At 44.1% G+C, this 17945-nt stretch overlaps 1 protein-coding gene across 1 annotated transcript in view; it reads left to right on the forward strand.

Moving 5' to 3' along the window:
* igf2bp3 (insulin-like growth factor 2 mRNA binding protein 3) overlaps positions 1-17945 on the forward strand; it is a 208836-nt gene that overhangs the window by 146655 nt on the left and 44236 nt on the right. The window contains exons 9-11 of the mRNA XM_070880958.1: positions 5177-5299; positions 5386-5521; positions 8580-8693. Coding sequence (XP_070737059.1) covers positions 5177-5299; positions 5386-5521; positions 8580-8693 — 373 coding nt within the window. The remainder of the gene's footprint in view (positions 1-5176; positions 5300-5385; positions 5522-8579; positions 8694-17945) is intronic.

Below are 17945 nucleotides of genomic sequence, written 5' to 3' on the forward strand. Positions count from 1 at the left end.
GTTTGCATCTGCGAAGCAGATGGGTGTTTTTAATTGCCATAATATCTGACTTTTGCTTTAAATTGCCATAATATTCCTCCTTCATTTCAATAGTTATGTTTCCCCCTCTTACATAAGAGTATAGGAAAGTACAAGCCGCTGCAACACTCTGCAGTTCATTTGGTCACTCTCAGAATTAATACCTCTTAATAGCCCACGACCATAAATACACAATTCTCCGTTTCAACGCTACCTCTCATTCCACAAGTTCAATTTCCTCTACCTAATGCAGATAAATAGAAACTGTACCCATCCCCTCTTCTAAATTCAATGTTACCTGCTTCCAGAATTTGTGGAAATCTCAAATTATTTGGGGTTCACTTTATTTGTTCCTCAAATGTAGATTACTTGAATCATTTTTACCCCAGAATCTTCAACCTGCTCTTCGAGCTCAGAAACCTTAAACAAGGTATCGGTTGCCCTTCTCTTTACCCCCAGCTTTTTCCCTGTAATCTTTATAGTCTGCCAATAATAAAGCCAATTATAGTATCCTCTTGATGCTGACAGTCAGCTAGCTCAGCATGGAATTTGGGACACTCATAGTTTGTATGACTCCAATCCCCCCGATCTCTTCTCTCCTCCGCCCCCCCTATCCTCCCCCCCCCGCCCGTTCTTCTCCTCCCCCCCCCCCCGCCCGTTCTTCTCCTCCCCCCCCCCGCCCGTTCTTCTCCTCCCCCCCCCACCCGTTCTTCTCCTCCCCCCCCCACCCGTTCTTCTCCTCCCCCCCCCGCCCGTTCTTCTCCTCCCCCCCCCCCCCGCCCGTTCTTCTCCTCCCCCCCCCCCACCCGTTCTTCTCCTCCCCCCCCCACCCGTTCTTCTCCTCCCCCCCCCACCCGTTCTTCTCCTCCCCCCCCCGCCCGTTCTTCTCCTCCCCCCCGCCCGTTCTTCTCCTCCCCCCCCGCCCGTTCTTCTCCTCCCCCCCCGCCCGTTCTTCTCCTCCCCCCCCGCCCGTTCTTCTCCTCCCCCCCCGCCCGTTCTTCTCCTCCCCCCCCGCCCGTTCTTCTCCTCCCCCCCCGCCCGTTCTTCTCCTCCCCCCCCCGCCCGTTCTTCTCCTCCCCCCCGCCCGTTCTTCTCCTCCCCCCCCGCCCGTTCTTCTCCTCCCCCCCCGCCCGTTCTTCTCCTCCCCTCCCCCCCGCCCGTTCTTCTCCTTCCCCCCCCCCCGCCCGTTCATCTTCTCCTCCCCCCCCCGCCCGTTCTTCTTCTCCTCCCCCCCCCCCCGCCGGTTCTTCTCCTCCCCCCCCCCCCGCCCGTTCTTCTTCTCCTCCCCCCCCCCGCCCGTTCTTCTCCTCCCCCCCCCCCGCCCGTTCTTCTTCTCCTCCCCCCCCCCGCCCGTTCTTCTCCCCCCCCCCCCCCCCCGCCCGTTCTTCTCCTTCCCCCCCCCCGCCCGTTCTTCTCCTTCCCCCCCCGCCCGTTCTTCTCCTTCCCCCCCCGCCCGTTCTTCTCCTTCCCCCCCCCGCCCGTTCTTCTCCTCCCCCCCCCCCGCCCGTTCTTCTTCTCCTCCCCCCCCCCGCCCGTTCTTCTTCTCCTCCCCCCCCCCGCCCGTTCTTCTCCCCCCCCCCCCCCCCCCCGCCCGTTCTTCTCCTCCCCCTCCGCCCGTTCTTCTCCTCCCCCCCCCGCCCGTTCTTCTCCCCCCCCCCCTCCCCGCCCGTTCTTCTCCCCCCCCCCCCCCCCCGCCCGTTCTTCTCCTTCCCCCCCCCCGCCCGTTCTTCTCCTTCCCCCCCCCGCCCGTTCTTCTCCCCCCCCCCCTCCCCGCCCGTTCTTCTCCTTCCCCCCCGCCCGTTCTTCTCCTCCCCCCCCCCCTGCCTGTTCTTCTCCTCCCCCCCCCCGCTCTTTCCCCACTCCTCCCTTCCCCCGGCCCTCTTCTCTTTCCAGAGGAGGAGAGATGGGGGGGCAAGAGAAATGATTCGGGCGAGAAGGGAATTAAAAAGCTGAATCACAAAGGTAATAATCTCTGGATTACTACCTGAGCCACGAGCAAATTTTGCATCGGGTAAATCAGATCAGAGATTTAAACACATGGCTCAAAAACTGGTGTGGGAGAAATGGGTTTTGGTTCGTGGGATACTTGCACCAGTACTGGGGAAAGAGGGAGCTGTTGCGTTGGGATGGGCTCCACTTAGACCGTGCTGCGACAAGGGTCCTGGCGAATCAAATAACTAGGGCTGTAGAGAGGGCTTTAAACTAATTAGTGGGGGGGAGGATTCAGCTGAGCGAAAATTTTAAAAGTCAAAGAACCAGGAGAAGGCAATGGATCAGGATAGCACTGAGGGAAATAAAATCCAGAGCATGGCAGGAAGGGACAGAGTGTATAAACATAAGTGAATCAGAAAGTGGGATCAAAGCAGGAAAAAATGGTTAAAAAAAAATTTTTAAACTCTACCTGAATGCACGTAGCATTCATAACAAAATAGATGAGTTGATGGCATAAATAGATACAAATGGGTATGATCTGATAGCCATTACAGAGACGTGGTTGCAAGGTAACCAGGACGGGGAATGAAATATTCGGGGGTATTTGACAATTCGGAAGGACAGACAGAAAGGAAAAGGAGGTGGGGTAGCACTGTTAATAAAGGATGGGATCAGTGTGTTCGTGAGAAACTATATTTGCTCAGAGGATCAAGATGTTGAATCAGTTTGGGTGGAGATAAGGAATAATAAGGGAAAAAAAGTCGCTGGTGGGCGTGGTCTATAGGCCCCCTAACAGTAGCTACATTGTTGGACAGAGTATAAATCAAGAAATAATGGAGGCTTGTAATAAAGGAACGGCAATAATCATGGGTGATTTTAACCTTCATATTGATTGGACAAAGCAAATTGGCCAGGGTAGCCTTGAGGAAGAGTTCATAGTGTATCCAGGATAGTTTTGTTGAACAGTATGTTATGGAACCGACCAGCAAGCAGGCTATCTTAGATCTGGTACTGTGTAATGAGACAGGATTAATAAATGATCTCGTAGTAAAAGATCCTCTAGGAATGAGTGAACATAGCATGGTTGAATTTCAAATTCAGTTGGAGGGTGAGAAAGTTGGCTCTCAAACCAGGGTCCGAAGCTTAAATAAAGGAGACTACAAAGGTATGAAGGCAGAGTTGGCTAAAATGGACTGGGAAAATAGATTAAAGTATGGGACGGTTGATGAGCAGTGGCAGACATTTAAGGAGATATTTCATAACTCGCAACAAAAACATATCCCGATGAGAAGGAAAGACTAAGAGAAGGGATAACCATCCGTGGCTAACTCAGGAAATAAGGGATGGTATCAAATTGAAAGCAAGGGCATACAATGTGGCCAAGACTAGTAGGAGGCCAGAGGATTGGGAATCTTTAAAAATCCAGCAGAGAACGACTAAAAAAAAATGATAGAGAGGAAAGATACAGATTGAGAGTAAACTAGCACAAAATATAAAAACAAATAGTAAGAGTTTTTATAGGTACATGAAAAGGAAAAGAGTGGCTAAAGTAAATGTTGGTCCCCTAGAGGATGAGACTGGCGAATTAATGAGAACAGGGAAATGGCAGAGAGGTTGAACAAATATTTTGTATCGGTCTTCACGGTAGAAGACACTAAAAATATCCCAATGGTGGATAAAGAAAGGGGCTATAGGGAAGGAGGAACTTAATACAATCACTATCACTAATGAAGTAATACTCAGTAAAATAATGGGACTAAAGGCAGGCAAGTCCCCTGGATCTGATGGCTTACATCCAAGGGTCTTAAAAGAGGTAGCTGCAGAGATAGTGGATGCATTGGTTGTAATCTACTAAAATTCCCTGGATTCTGGGGATGTCCCAGCGGATTGGAAAACCGCAAATGTAACGCCCCTATTTTAAAAAGGAGACAGACAAAAAGCAGGAAACTATAGACCAGTTAGCCTAACATCTGTCATTGGGAAAATGCTGGAGTCCATTATTAAGGAAGCAGTAGCAGGACATTTGGAAAAGCATAATTCGATCAAGCAGAGCCAGCATGGTTTATGAAAGGAAAATCATGTTTGACAAATTTGCTAGAGTTCTTTGAGGATGTAATGAGCAAGGTGGATAAAGGGGAGCCACTGGATGTGATGTATTTGGATTTCCAGAAGGCATTCGATAAGGTGCCACATAAAAGGTTACTGCACAAGATTGGGGGTAATATATTAGCATGGATAGAGGATTGGCTAACTAACAGAAAACAGAGTCGGCATAAATGGGTCATTTTCTGGTTGGCAAACAGTGCCGCAGGGATCGGTGCTGGGTCCTCAACTATTTACAATCTATATTAATGACTTGGATGAAGGGACCGAGTGTAATGTAGCTAAATTTGCTGCTGATACAAAGATGGGTGGGAAAGCAAATTGTGAGGAGGGACACAAAAAAATCTGCAAAGATATATGTACAGGCTAAGTGAGTGGGCAAAAATCTGGCAGATGAAGTATAATGTGGGAAAATGTGAGGTTATCCACTTTGGCAGAAAAAATAGAAAAGCAAATTACAATTTAAATGCAGAAAAATTGCAAAGTGTTGCAGTACAGAGGGACCTGGGGGTTCTTGTGCATGAAACACACAGTTAGCATGCAGGTATAGCAAGTAATCAGGAAGGCAAATGGAATGTTGGTATTTATTGCAAGGGGGATAGAGTATAAAAACAGAGAAGTCCTACAACTGTATAGGGTATTGGTAAGGCCACACCTAGAGTGCTGCGTACAGTTTTGGTCTCCGTATTTAAGGAAGGATATACTTACATTGTAGGCTGTTCAGAGAAGGTTCACTAGGTTAATCCCGGAGATGAGGAGGTTAACTTATGAAGATAGGTTGAGTAGGTTTCTTCTCTGAGGATTGTAAATCTACGGAATTCTCTACCCCAGAGAGCTGTGGGTCATTGAATATATATTTAAGGTGGAGATAGACAGATTTTTGAGCGATAAGGGAATAAAGGGTTATGGGGAGCAGGTAGGGAAGTGGAACAGAGTCCATGATCAGATCAGCCATGATCTTACTGAATGGGCTAAATGGCTTAATCCTGCTTCTATTTCTTGTGGGATGTCCAGTGACCATGAAAGGCACTAAATAAATGCAAGTCTTTCCTTTAATTAAACGAATCACCATCTGCAAAAAAAATTGCAAGCTGGATTAAATCTCATATTTACACATTTGCAGCACAGAAGAAATACCTTTAAAGATTTTAGCACACAACAATTTTGTTGGACGACTCATTGGGAAAGAAGGAAGAAACCTGAAAAAAATCGAGCAAGATACAGACACCAAAATCACAATTTCTCCGTAAGTTTTGGAATTCTGGTCTTAAGGTTTCTGTGCATTCAATTGATGAACTTTTGACCAAATGTTTGTGTTTATTTGTTCTGCAGCTTGCAAGACTTGACGCTTTATAATCCAGAAAGGACCATTACAATAAAAAGCAGTATTGAAGCATGTTCCAAAGCTGAAGAAGAAATTATGAAGAAAATTAGGGAGTCTTATGATAATGATATGGCTGCTATGAATGTAAGGAGCCAGCATATTCTTAGTGTTCAAAGGCAGTGCTGTATTTCCAATCAAGGGTTGTACAGTTACAACATCCCGAATCCAGAACTCCGAAAACCGGAGTTGTCCAAAAACCGGACATTTTGGCAGCTCTGTTAGTTGTCCTGAATCCGGAATTATTGTCCGAAAAACAGACATTTTGAGGCAAAACCCGAAATCCGGCATGATTTCGGTCGAGGATTCCAGATTTCAGACAAGACAATCAAGTCTGAAATCCGAGCCAGATTTTGGGTTTTGCCGGATTTCAGACCTCGCCGCTCAAAACCCGGCACTGATTCGCTTGAGGATTCTGGTTTTCAGACTATTGATTTTCTTGTCTGAAATCCAGAAAAACCCAAAAACCAGAACGGACTCGGTCCTGAGGACTCCGGATTTCTGATGTTGCACCTGTATTACCATTTGGAATACTTAACAGAACCCATTTTCTTTCAGTCATTCCTATAAATGAACCTTGTCCCTTTTTGTTCCAGAAGCTGCCTCTTTTTGGATAATCTTTACAGGGTTGTGTGGCTTGAGGATTAGTAATTTCACAAATTGCAGTAATCTGTTTATTGAATTTCATGCAATCTTGTGCTACATTACCACCTTCACGTAACGTTATCAGAAATCAAACTGATCAAATTTTACAGACTAAAATAACATTTACAATTAATCTATTTTACCCAAGTGCAGCTATGAGATTGGCATCCAAGTAATGACAAAATTCCCAGGTATGTCTTACCCACAAAAAGCAGGACAAATCAAAATTGGCCAGTTACCATCATATCAGACTCTTTCCAATCATCAGTAAAGTGATGGGAGTCAACAATAGTGCCATCAAGTGACACCTATTTATGAATAGCTCACTGGTGCTCAGTTCAAGTTGTAGCAGAACCACTTGATTGCAGACCTCATCATAGCTTTGATCCAGTTGTGTACACTGGCTGAATACCAGCGGAGAGGCAAGAATAAGTGTTTGGTCGAAAGTATGGCACAAAGGAGCCCTCACAAACCCGAGGTCAATGTGAAAACCTGTCAGTGGCTGGAATCTTATCTGACACAACGACGACGGTTGCAATTCTAAGATACCAAATATCATAGCCTTAGGACCATTGTTGCTGGAGTTCATTGGGGGCAGCATCCTTGGCTCACCAACTTCAGCTGCTATATCAATGACCTTCCATTGTCATAAGGTCAGGAGTAGGGCTGTTTGCTGACAATTCGCGTTCAGCTCCATACATAACTCCTATAATAATGAAAAACTCTGCACCAGCCTATAGCAGGACCTGGACAACATCCAGACTTGGACTGACAAGTGCAGGTAATATTTGTATTGGATAAATGCCAGACAATAACTATCTCCAATAAGAGAGGGATCAGCCACCTCGCCCTGACCCTTCAACTGACTCCTGCTGTAAGCTGGCATATACTGCTTCATTGTCAGGAATTTGTGAATCGAGCTGAACACTGAGATGATCAGTGAGCAGCCCTATGTTTTGCTTGGGCTGCTTGGTGCCATTCATGGTTTAATGCTGATGGAGGAAGTTACATCTACCTGTCATTCAGCACTTGTGTTGATGTCTGGATTAAGGTTGTGATAAGGTCTAGAGCTGAGTACTTCTTGAGCTGAGTACTTCTTGAGCTGAGCATTGGTGAGTAGGATAAGTGTTTGGGTGATAAAATCTTATGCTCGAAGAGAAATGTCAATGCTATGCAATGAGCAAATTTTCCACTTTTGGTGTCCAGATTTGACACTGGTGCTCAGGTGTATTTGGGTACATTACCCCATTAAATGCAATACCAGAGCACTCCCTACTTCACGAGTGAGACATTATTTTTAATATTGCTACTCCACCTCCTTTCCTAATTCCTTGTCCTGAAAATCCTACAGCCTACAACATTGAGTTCCCAATCATGCCCAGCTAATACTCTGGTCTCTCATGGCTACTACACCATATCCTTCAAGCTGAATTTGTGCTTCAAGTTATTTGTTTTTTCATCCTCCTTCCCACCTGCTGTCCCTTTCGCTAAACCAAAAAAAGGATTCCGTTTAAGTTCAGAATTTTTTCCCTTCTTCACTGCCAGCACCTTTTAGCTGATAGACTTCCGCACAGCCATTGTTAATATGGGTCCAATTGGCCAACAGTAGCTGTGTTCTGTAAGGGAGAAAGAGTGCTGTTGAGTTTGCCTTTGCTTTATATTGAGGAAGTCATTACATCTTCAAAATCTAGATTTAGGAACACATTTTATGATTGTGCTACTATTTGGTGAGCCTAACTTCTATGCTGATTTATAATTATTCTGTGAACCAGAACAAGGCGCTTTATCCTTGGGTATTGCTGTGTATTCAGTCTAAACAGACAATTAAGTTTCTTGCCAATCCCAATCGGCATTCCATAGCACAAAACTGACAATTCTGTACTCGCGAGGTAATTTCACTAAAGCTGTAGAGATTTTGTGGTGTGGGAAATGGAGATATCCTATTGTAGTTTACTGATGTACGTGATTGAGAGCAAGGTTTGAAGCATGTCATTTGTTCCCTCCTTCCAAGTACAGGTACTGGAGGACACTGTGCAAAGTGGGTAGTTAACTGAAGCAGGAAATTATTGAGGATTTGCACTGCTTATCCCATGATTTTCCTACAAATTAATCCCTGCAAATTACACTTCCAGGGGTTTCTGCTTAACTTGTGAAAGACAAAACTAGCTATCCAAAGGAAAACAGTGCTCTGATTGCAGAAAACTTCCTTTATTGATGCACAGTAACAAAAAAAGTGCTACAAAAGATGCACATAGTTTATAATGCAGAATTCTGAAGACACTGGCTTCTCAATACATAGTCTGATGGGTTTTCGGTAGGCTTGATGATGTTGACGAGTACAATCAGAAAAATGTGTTCCATTCTTTAACACAAAAGGTTTTGGTATTTTAAGGAAATCTAGATTCTTTTCCATTATTAATACATTCAGGTAGTGTTTAAAATTGAATAATTTGATCATTATTTGTCAGAACATTTATGCTATAACATTTTATTTTTGCAGCTTCAAGCACATTTAATCCCTGGTCTAAACCTGAAAGCCCTCGGCTTGTTTCCCCAATCTTCACCTGTGCTGCCACCACCTTCGGTACCTCCTGCTTCTTATACTCCATTTGGGGTAAGTGTACTTGGTGATGCCTAATATTTTATACCATGAATATTGTTTTCATGGAAGACTGTTGCTTAATGTTTTAAACAAAGTGAAAACTGTTTTCAGATGTAACTCGATCTTCATTACAACTTAATAGGACAGTTCTGGTGATTTGTGCCCTTATTTTGCTTTTGTAATAAAGTACTAGCCCCATTGCTGTAAAATTTTCATTTCATGAAGGTAAGTTTCCCATATAATATTGGTTGGAAAAAAGACTTCAGTGACCAATTTTAATGAACTATTGACAGTTTTCTGCCTATAATGTTTGGATTTGTTACACTGCTGAGAACGATTTAAAATTTTCTTCACACTCTCATTCTCTGCCCTGCTATTGTCACTTCTCCTTGGCATTTTGTAGAGCATTTTTGCCATATAGTTATTAAGGGAATATGGGGGGGGGGGGGGGGGCGGGGGGCGGTAAAGTAGTTTATGTTGTAAGTAGTAAGTGTCAGCATGGAACTGTTGGGTCGAATAGCCTGCTTCCGTGCTGTAAATACTTCGTAAACATTTGTAATTGAGCCAGTCATTTGAATGATGAGTGACAACCTAAGTCATGGTTTAATTCGCCTGAACTAAAAATCCAGAATGGACCTTTTAAAATATCTGGATATTTGTGTGCGTGTGTGGTACTTTTAAATGTTCATGCACTTCATGTCCTTTTGTGTGCTGGCATTCGAGCCATAGGATTAGTAGCACCAGCACAAATTAATCTGCAGTTGATGGCTGGGAATTTTTATGTCCATTGTGCTAAGTAGATAAGCTCATACTTTCCTTTTTTGAAACCAAGGATAAATGTTCAAGTCATCAAATGACAAGAGATGAGTTATGAGTGTCAAATATTTATATAGCAATTGAAGTAATCTGGAGTGCATCTGAAGAGTGCATATCTGATTAGATCAAGGTGCATAATTGTGAGACTTGTATACATTTTACGTGTACAGGTGTATGTGTACATATTTTTTACTAGTTTTTATGTTTAGTTCCCAATGAATCATCTATGGAGATAGAGATACAAACTGGTAAGTTATGTTAATCCTTTTAAAGTACATATGATATGACCTAATATTTTCTAATATCCTATAAATATTGCTTAGCAGCAAGTATTTGCTCTTTAGTAAATATTAACACTTAGTTTTGCTTGCAGCTGTTGAATAAAGATAGATATTTGCATTTGCATAACACATTATCAAGTCATTTCCTTTTGAAGTTCAGTGACTGTTTTGAAGGCAGCCATTTGTGCCAGCAACTCCCCACAAACAGCAATGGGATGAATGGGCAGCAAATCTGTATTTTCGAGATCTTGGCCAGGACATCTTGAACTGGCAGAATTGAGGATAATGAAGAATAGGAATACTTTTTTGGAATAGATTTTGCTCTATGGTGGGGTGGGGGGTGTTAATTTCTAAAGGTGACTTGAGCTGTATCATGGAGATTTTTTTTAAAGGAACAAATGGGTTTTTAAAGCAGCAGTCAAGGATAACCTACTTAATGGATAAGCGGGCTGCTTGTCAGACATCCTGGACGAGCCACAATTTTCTCCAGTTAAACATTGAAAAGATAGTGATCAAGTTCAGGTATCCAGATTGGTTTTTATTTCACCAGTGTAATAATGCTGAGGCCAATTGCATTTCGACCACTGCATGGCTGAATTCAGCCGAAATTGGGGAATTGGACCTGGAACCTCCCTCAGCTATATAACTCGGCTATTTTAATTTGGTGAAAAATGTTACTTTTTGAATTTGTTTGAAACTTTATATTGAACTTTAGAAATTTCAGTTGCTGAGGGAAAAAAATGTCAATTTAAAAAAAAACATTTTAACTAATTGGTGTACTGAAAGGTGAAAGTTAACACGGCAAAATTGAATTAGAAATATTGAAATACTGGTTCACAATGGGAAAAGGTTGACCAGAAATTCTAATTGCGGGAATTAAGGTTTATGGATAGAATTTTAATAAAATACTAGTTTATCTCCCACGTATGGCACACAAGGACTAGAGACTAAGGGGCCGGAATTGCATCTATTTTAAGGCCCGTTACCGCCTTTCCGACCGGGGACAGGCGGATGGTGTGATTCATCCGCCATTGCCACTGGGCCAGGGGCAGCGGAAACAGGTTCCCACCGCGCCCCTTGTTTCCGTCCTGCCCAGCGCTCCGACCCATTGTCGGCTGCACGGCGGCAGCGACCCCTTTTCGAGTCGGTGGCTAGTTGATGTGTCCACCATTATGGAGAGGTCACGCCGCCGTTTTGTTTTAATTGTCGGCCGATGGTTCGGCCAGGCAGCCCGACACCCACCTCTTGGGTGCCGGACCACTGGCCCGGCCAACCCCTCCCTGGTGGCGCAGTGTGTGGCAAGGAGGCCTCACGGGGCCTCGCAGCGTCCCTCCCCTTTAAGTGAAGGAGGGGGACATTGCTACACTTCAGCATGACGTGGCGCGTCGTGGAGATGGACACTGCCTTGCTCCCGACACAAACGCGCCCCAAAGAGCACTGAGGCGGTGACAAAGTTAAAGATCCAAATTTCCCGCCTTTTCCCACCGACTCCCGACGGGTGGTAATTCGAACTATCCACCCCAAACAGGGTGGAGGGTAATATCTTCCCCCCACCCACCCACCCCCAGTGTAATCTTAGGTGAAGCAGGGACAGAGGACAGGAGATCATTGGGCCATGGCATGCAGATGTAATAAGTCTCCCATTTGCAGGCATATTTTATTATTATTTTATTATTATTATATGCTATTTTGAATTTATATTTACAAGTTAAATTCAAAACTTGCAACCGTTTGGGAAGCAGAGAAGTAGAGTTAGAGCATAGAGCAAAACTGGGATGCTACAGGACTATCACTTGCACAAGAGTATAATTGCAGTGTGACGAGTTTACGTAAACTATTTGCACTATATATGTGGTTACAGGAATTTATAATAGGGTTAAAATTTGACACAAGCATGTGACAAACATAACAGAAAATAAAGCTTTATATTATGTGAAAAAAATTAGATTGTCCCCATTTCCCAAAAATTATAGATGTTAACATTACCGTTTCTAATGCCAATCCAAGCAACACCTATTAACCGTAATCCAAAAATAGAATATACTATAAACATTCGGCAGGTCAGCTGGCATCTGTGCAGAGAAGAGAAAAATTCAAGTTGAAACCCTAATCCTTTGTTTCCAGCCAGTTCTCCAACTTTCAATCAATGTTGTTACAGTTCCTCATATACTATGGCCCGGATTTTGCGGTGGCAATGATAGCTAATCTCCGGCGTTCGTCGCCATTACTCCTCGGACAGTGACAGCAACTTCTGGAATCAGCACATGTGCAGATGAATGCGGAAATCCAGAAGTTGTGGTCACTCAATCCCTGCTCCTCCATAGGTTCCACAGTGGAATTCCCCAGAGACGAAACATAGACATAGAAACATAGACAATAGGTGCGGGAGTAGGCCATTCGGCCCTTCGAGCCTGCATCACCATTCAATAAGATCATGGCTGATCATTCACCTCAGTGCCCCTTTCCTGCTTTCTCTCCATGCCCCTTGATCCCTTTAGCCGTAAGGGCCATATCTAACTCCCTCTTGAATATATCCAATGAACTGGCATCAACAACTCTCTGCGGTAGATAATTCCACAGGTTAACAACTCTCTGAGTGAAGAAGTTTCTCCTCATCTCAGTCCTAAATGGCCTACCCCTTATCCTAAGACTGTGTCCCCTGGTTCTGGACTTCCCCAACATCGGGAACATTCTTCCTGCATCTAACCTATCCAGTCCCGTCAGAATTTTATGTGTTTCTATGAGATCCCCTCTCATCCTTCTAAACTCCAGTGAATACAGGCCCAGTCGATCCAGTCTCTCCTCATATGTCAGTCCTGCCATCCCGGGAATCAGTCTGGTGAATCTTCGCTGCACTCCCTCAATAGCAAGAACATCCTTCCTCAGATTAGGAGACCAAAACTGAACACAATATTCCAGGTGAGGCCTCACCAAGGCCCTGTACAACTGCAGTAAGATCTCCCTGCTCCTATAATCAAATCCCCTAGCTATGAAGGTCAACATACCATTTGCCGCCTTCATCGCCTGCTGTACCTGCATGCCAACTTTCAATGACTGATGTACCATAATGCACCTCCCCCTTTCCTGATCTGCCACCATTCAGATAATATTCTGCCTTCGTGTTTTTGCCACCTAAGTGGATAACACATTTATCCACATTATACTGCATCTGCCATGCATTTGCCCACTCACCTAACCTGTCCAAGTCACCCTGCAGCCTCTTAGCATCCTCCTCTCAGCTCACACCGCCACCTAGCTTAGTGTCATCTGCAAAGTTGGAGATATTACACTCAATTCCTTCATCTAAATCATTAATGTATATTGTAAGTAGCTGGGATCCCAGCACTGAGCCCTGCGGCACCCCACTAGTCACTGCCTGCCATTCTGAAAAGGACCCGTTTATCCCGACTCTGCTTCCTGTCTGCCATCCAGTTCTCTATCCATGTCAGTGCATTACCCCCAATACCATGTGCTTTAATTTTGCACATCAATCTCTTGTGTGGGACCTTGTCAAAAGTCTTTTGAAAGTCCAAATACACCAATGAATTAAAATCACAATTTCTGAAACAAGCATTCCATTTTATGCTGGAATATCTTTTTTTTTCTGACAAAGTGTCATCAACCTGAAACATTAACTCTGTTTCTCTCTCCACGATGCTATCTGACCCGCTGAGATTGCCAGCATTTTCTGTTTTTATTTCAGAATCCAGCATCCGCAGTATTTTGCTTTTGTGTCCAGGCCTATATATCATGGTTTCCATAGCTAGCCTCCTATAACACACCTTTATGCATATACGATGCATCTACATTCCTTTCATTCCAATTTATAAAATCTGATTTTCCTGTAATAAGTTCATGTTGGCTGTGCTTAATTATTCCAGGCATGTCTAAATATTCACGAATTTGATAGAGTTCAAGAGGTTGCCCACAACTGACATTAAACTAAGTGGGCTATAGTTACGTGGTTTATCCTTCTCTCACTTGAAAACCTCTAGTCCCACAACGCAATTTACATATTTGATGAGAATTGAAAAATTGTGTTCAGAACCTCTATTACGTTTGACTCCCTTCAACAGCTTAGTGTCCATATCATCATGACCCAATGATAAACTGGGTTCTGCTCATTTTATTTTGAAACCCATTCCTTTTCTAGTTATCTTTGACAATTATTCCATATCCTCCTCCTGTATATAGTACACATTCTCACTCCCCATCCAATGATTGAATAGTTATACCTTCAATCGCCAGTAGAATTCTCTCTCCATAATCTGAGAAACCATCCCCCCTCTGTTCTTTTACATTTCAGTTCAGATGAAGGCCTTTCCTTTGGTTTAACCTTTCCTTATTCCAGTGCTTCTGGAATATGAAGCACGCGTTCCTGCACCAAAATCTGAATGCAACTTGAGTTTCAGCAATCTTTTGCACTAATTTTTTTAATCTTTGCGCGAGAAGCAGGCCCCGCCAACACCTGGCCATGCCCCCAGGGTGAATTAATCACCAATGGGAGTTTCTGCTAATGTGCTTGTTTGTGAACTATTGAGGAGGCTCTTAAAATTAACCTTGTTCCTTTGGACGCACGGACACTAATAGGAACATTTTAAAAGCTTTTGAATATATATTAATTTACTGAGAAACTGGTTACTCTTCTCCAATATAACTAGAAAATGATTCTGTATATTTAAGTCATTTTCACTCATTTGAAATCAGGTTACTCAGGGTGGCATTGATTTTTTTGTGATAAACCCATTTTCAGCTGTATTAATTAAATTGCACCTAAAGGAACTATTTAAAACCCTGTCCGATTGCGCTGGTTGATGGCAGATTTTGCATTTGTCGATATGCAAATAAATTTACCGACAACTCTGGGGAGGGGTGGGGGGGGGGGGGGCGGGAAACATTTTTTTAAATTGCGCTTGTTTCACTGATTGTGCCCAATGCAGAAACTCTACCCCATTGTCTATGTTTTGTTCCGTTTTAATATCCAATTTCTGCTATAACATGAAACGTGTACTGTCTTTTTGTCTACAAATTACATAATGTCCTTTATGTGTTTGTACCTTGTATTTCATTTTGGCTGTTAAAATTTTCTGATTATCACTAATGTAAAATTTCTGTTTCATGTCTTCATTGTTCTCCATATAGCAGCTAGAGTAGAAAGCTGAACTGAAATTCTGAGCAGAAGCTTAAGTTTCTTAAATGCCAATTTTCTTTATGATTTAGAGCTATTCAAATTTCTGTGATGTGTATGGGGTATCGAGCATTGCTTCAGGGGGCCAGCAACTAGCTGTAAGTGACTATATTTTTAGTCTGCTATGAACAGCGCCGTTTGCCTGACCTGTTTTCCTGCTGAAGATGTAGTAAAAACAACTGAACAGAACTATCTCAGTTTAAAAAAAAATGTTGCTTAAATGGAACTGATTTGGGCATAATAGGCTTACTGAAGTCTCATGTCAAGAAAAAAGAATTTGAAGTTCACCTGTCCATAACTTTTAACCTGCGCAGCCCTGTTTTTGGTAATCTAATTTACCTATTTACAGTGGTTATGCTAAGATTATCCTAAAACAATAGCAATTTGTTCTGTGAAGTGCTTGTTTGTATACTCTCCTATGATTCCTATGCAATGCGATTATCCCATCTGTTTTTAACTAAATTATCTTTAGATATCAATGAAGGGAGGGGAGAAGAAAATTAATTGTCCAGATGTTGCTGGAGTGGAGCATCTCGCTGTTGGACTTTTTCCTGCACCCAGCAGCTCAAATTTCTTTTTGCACCGTAACTTGCTGGCAGTGTGAGCTGAAGGCAACAAGGCATCTGTTGGGATTTAAGGATTGAAAAAGCAAGAGTAACAACTGAGAAGGAGAGTTATTTGGAATGGGTGAATTAGTGTCAAATCTGGTACAGAAAGAGAAATAGAGAGGAAAAGAAAGATGGATTAAGAGAAAAGAGACAAAGGAAAAGTAAGATTTATTTAAATTGCCATTTTTAAAATCTCTAGAACCATTTACCATATGAAGGACTGAGACTCTACAATTTAAATGTTCAATTTCTGGGCCAGAGTGGTTGATTGGCGTTGTATTAACAATTATCACAGTTTAAAAGGTACTTAACGCTTTTAATGACCAGATTTAACTTTCTGTGGCATGTTTAATGGACAATTAATGTGCAAATCCAGCAAGTTCTTAAAAATAATGGGGAAGCTAAGGGCGAGGTGTTTGTGCAAAGCAAACGCCAGCAAATAGACCAGCAAGTTCTGAAGATTCGCAACTCGGTGTTTCACTTAATCCGCTGAACCTGCTATGCTGATTTGCACATTAAAAACGACATGCATCGTTAACACTTCGTTATTTTTACAGCAAGATCCAGCCAACATAATGGATGAGCCAACAGCAAGATTTTCATCCATTTTATTTTAAGATGTGAATTTGGGAAACAAATCAAATTATTTCACTCGGGGTGTTGATGGCTTTTTTAGTTATTATGGGTTGCTAATGCATTTAAACTACCCAGCTAGTGAATCTCCAGATTACTAGGCAGCAATGTACAGAATTATTTGATGGATGTACCTTAAGTAATCAAAGGTATTCCAGGATGAGGTCCTGCAGTGGCCTTTTTGACCATTCATCTGAAAATAGCACCTTGTACCAATCACACAAGAACATAAGAAATAGGAACAGGAGTAGGCCATACAGCCCCTCGAGCCTGCTCCACCATTCAATAAGATCATGGCTGATCTGATCATGAACTCAGCTCCACCTCCCCACCCGCTCCCCATAACCCCTTATCGTTTAAGAAACTGTCCATTTCTGTATTAAATTTATTCTATGTCCTAGCTTCCACAGCTCTCTCAGACAGCGAATTTCACAAATTTACAACCCTCTGAGAAGAAATTTCTCCTCATCTCAGTTTTAAATGGGCAGCCCCTTATTCTAAGATCATGCCCTCTAGTTCTAGTCTCCCCCATCAGTGGAAACATCCTCTCTGCATCCACCTTGTCAAGCCCCCTCATAATCTTATATGTTTCGATAAGATCACCTCTCATTCTTTTGATTTCCATGAGTGGAGGCCCAGCCTACTCAACCTTTCCTCATCAGTCAACCCCCTCATCTCTGGAATTAACCTAGTGAACCTTCTCTGAACAAACTGACTTTCTGATTATAGTTGCCATCTTTGTTTGAAACGGTGTCTTCTATTCCCAATCCTATCTCAAATGTCAGGCAAACAATTATACTGACCTGGTAATTCCAGAAAAATGTTAAAAGCTCCAAGTCCAAATTGTTGTTTTCTACTAAATATGGAAGAACTTATTGTGAAATCATAGGGCCCAAGTTTCGGGCCGCGCCTAGAACGGCGCAGCCCCGACCTGGACGCCCGTTTTTCGCACCACAAAGTGCGCCTAAAAAAACTTTCCAGATTCTCCGGCTCCCGGCAAGTCCTCTGGCCCTCGGCGCAGCGCAGCACGAGCTGTAGAGGGCGGAGCTAGGTCCCTGCGCTGAAAACAGTGCCAGGACCTCTGCACATGCGCTACAGTGGGCACGCATGTGCAATAGCTCCAGGCGCCCAAAACTGTGTGGGAGGGGCCCGAAGCACGCAACCCCTAGCCCTGGCCGAATGGCCTCACTGGGGCTGTGTGGATCAGGCTGCACCTCCCACACCCTCCGGACCCGACCCGACTTCATCCCGCTCCCACACCCCCCAACGGACCGCCCCCCCCCACCCCCCAACCCAACCTCCGCTTCCCCCAGTCCCGACCTTCCCCCCCCCCCCCCCCGACCGATCTCCGCCCCCCCCCCCCCCCCCCCCGACCAATCCCTCCCCCCGACCGACCGACCCCCCCCCCCCCCTCCCCTCCGCCCCGATCCGCGCTCCCCGACCCCCCCCCCCGGACCCGACGCCACCTACCTGTCAATCCGATAAGTCTAAGCTCGAAGTCTTCGGTCCGTTCAGCTTCCCTCTCCTTTCTCTCTCTCTCTCTCTCTCTCTCTCTCTCTCTCTCTCTCTCTCTCTCTCTCTCTCTCTTCTCTCTCTCTCTCTCTCTGTCTTCCCCCACCCTCTCTTCTCTTACCCCCCCCTCCCCTCCCTCCCTTCCTTCTCTCCCCCCTCCCTCCCTCCCTCCTTTCTCACCCCCCCCTCCCCTCCTTCCCTTCTCACCCCCCCAACCCTTCTCACC

Source organism: Pristiophorus japonicus, chromosome 5 (assembly GCF_044704955.1).
Source record: "Pristiophorus japonicus isolate sPriJap1 chromosome 5, sPriJap1.hap1, whole genome shotgun sequence".
In the NCBI taxonomy this organism is placed as follows: domain Eukaryota; kingdom Metazoa; phylum Chordata; class Chondrichthyes; family Pristiophoridae; genus Pristiophorus; species Pristiophorus japonicus.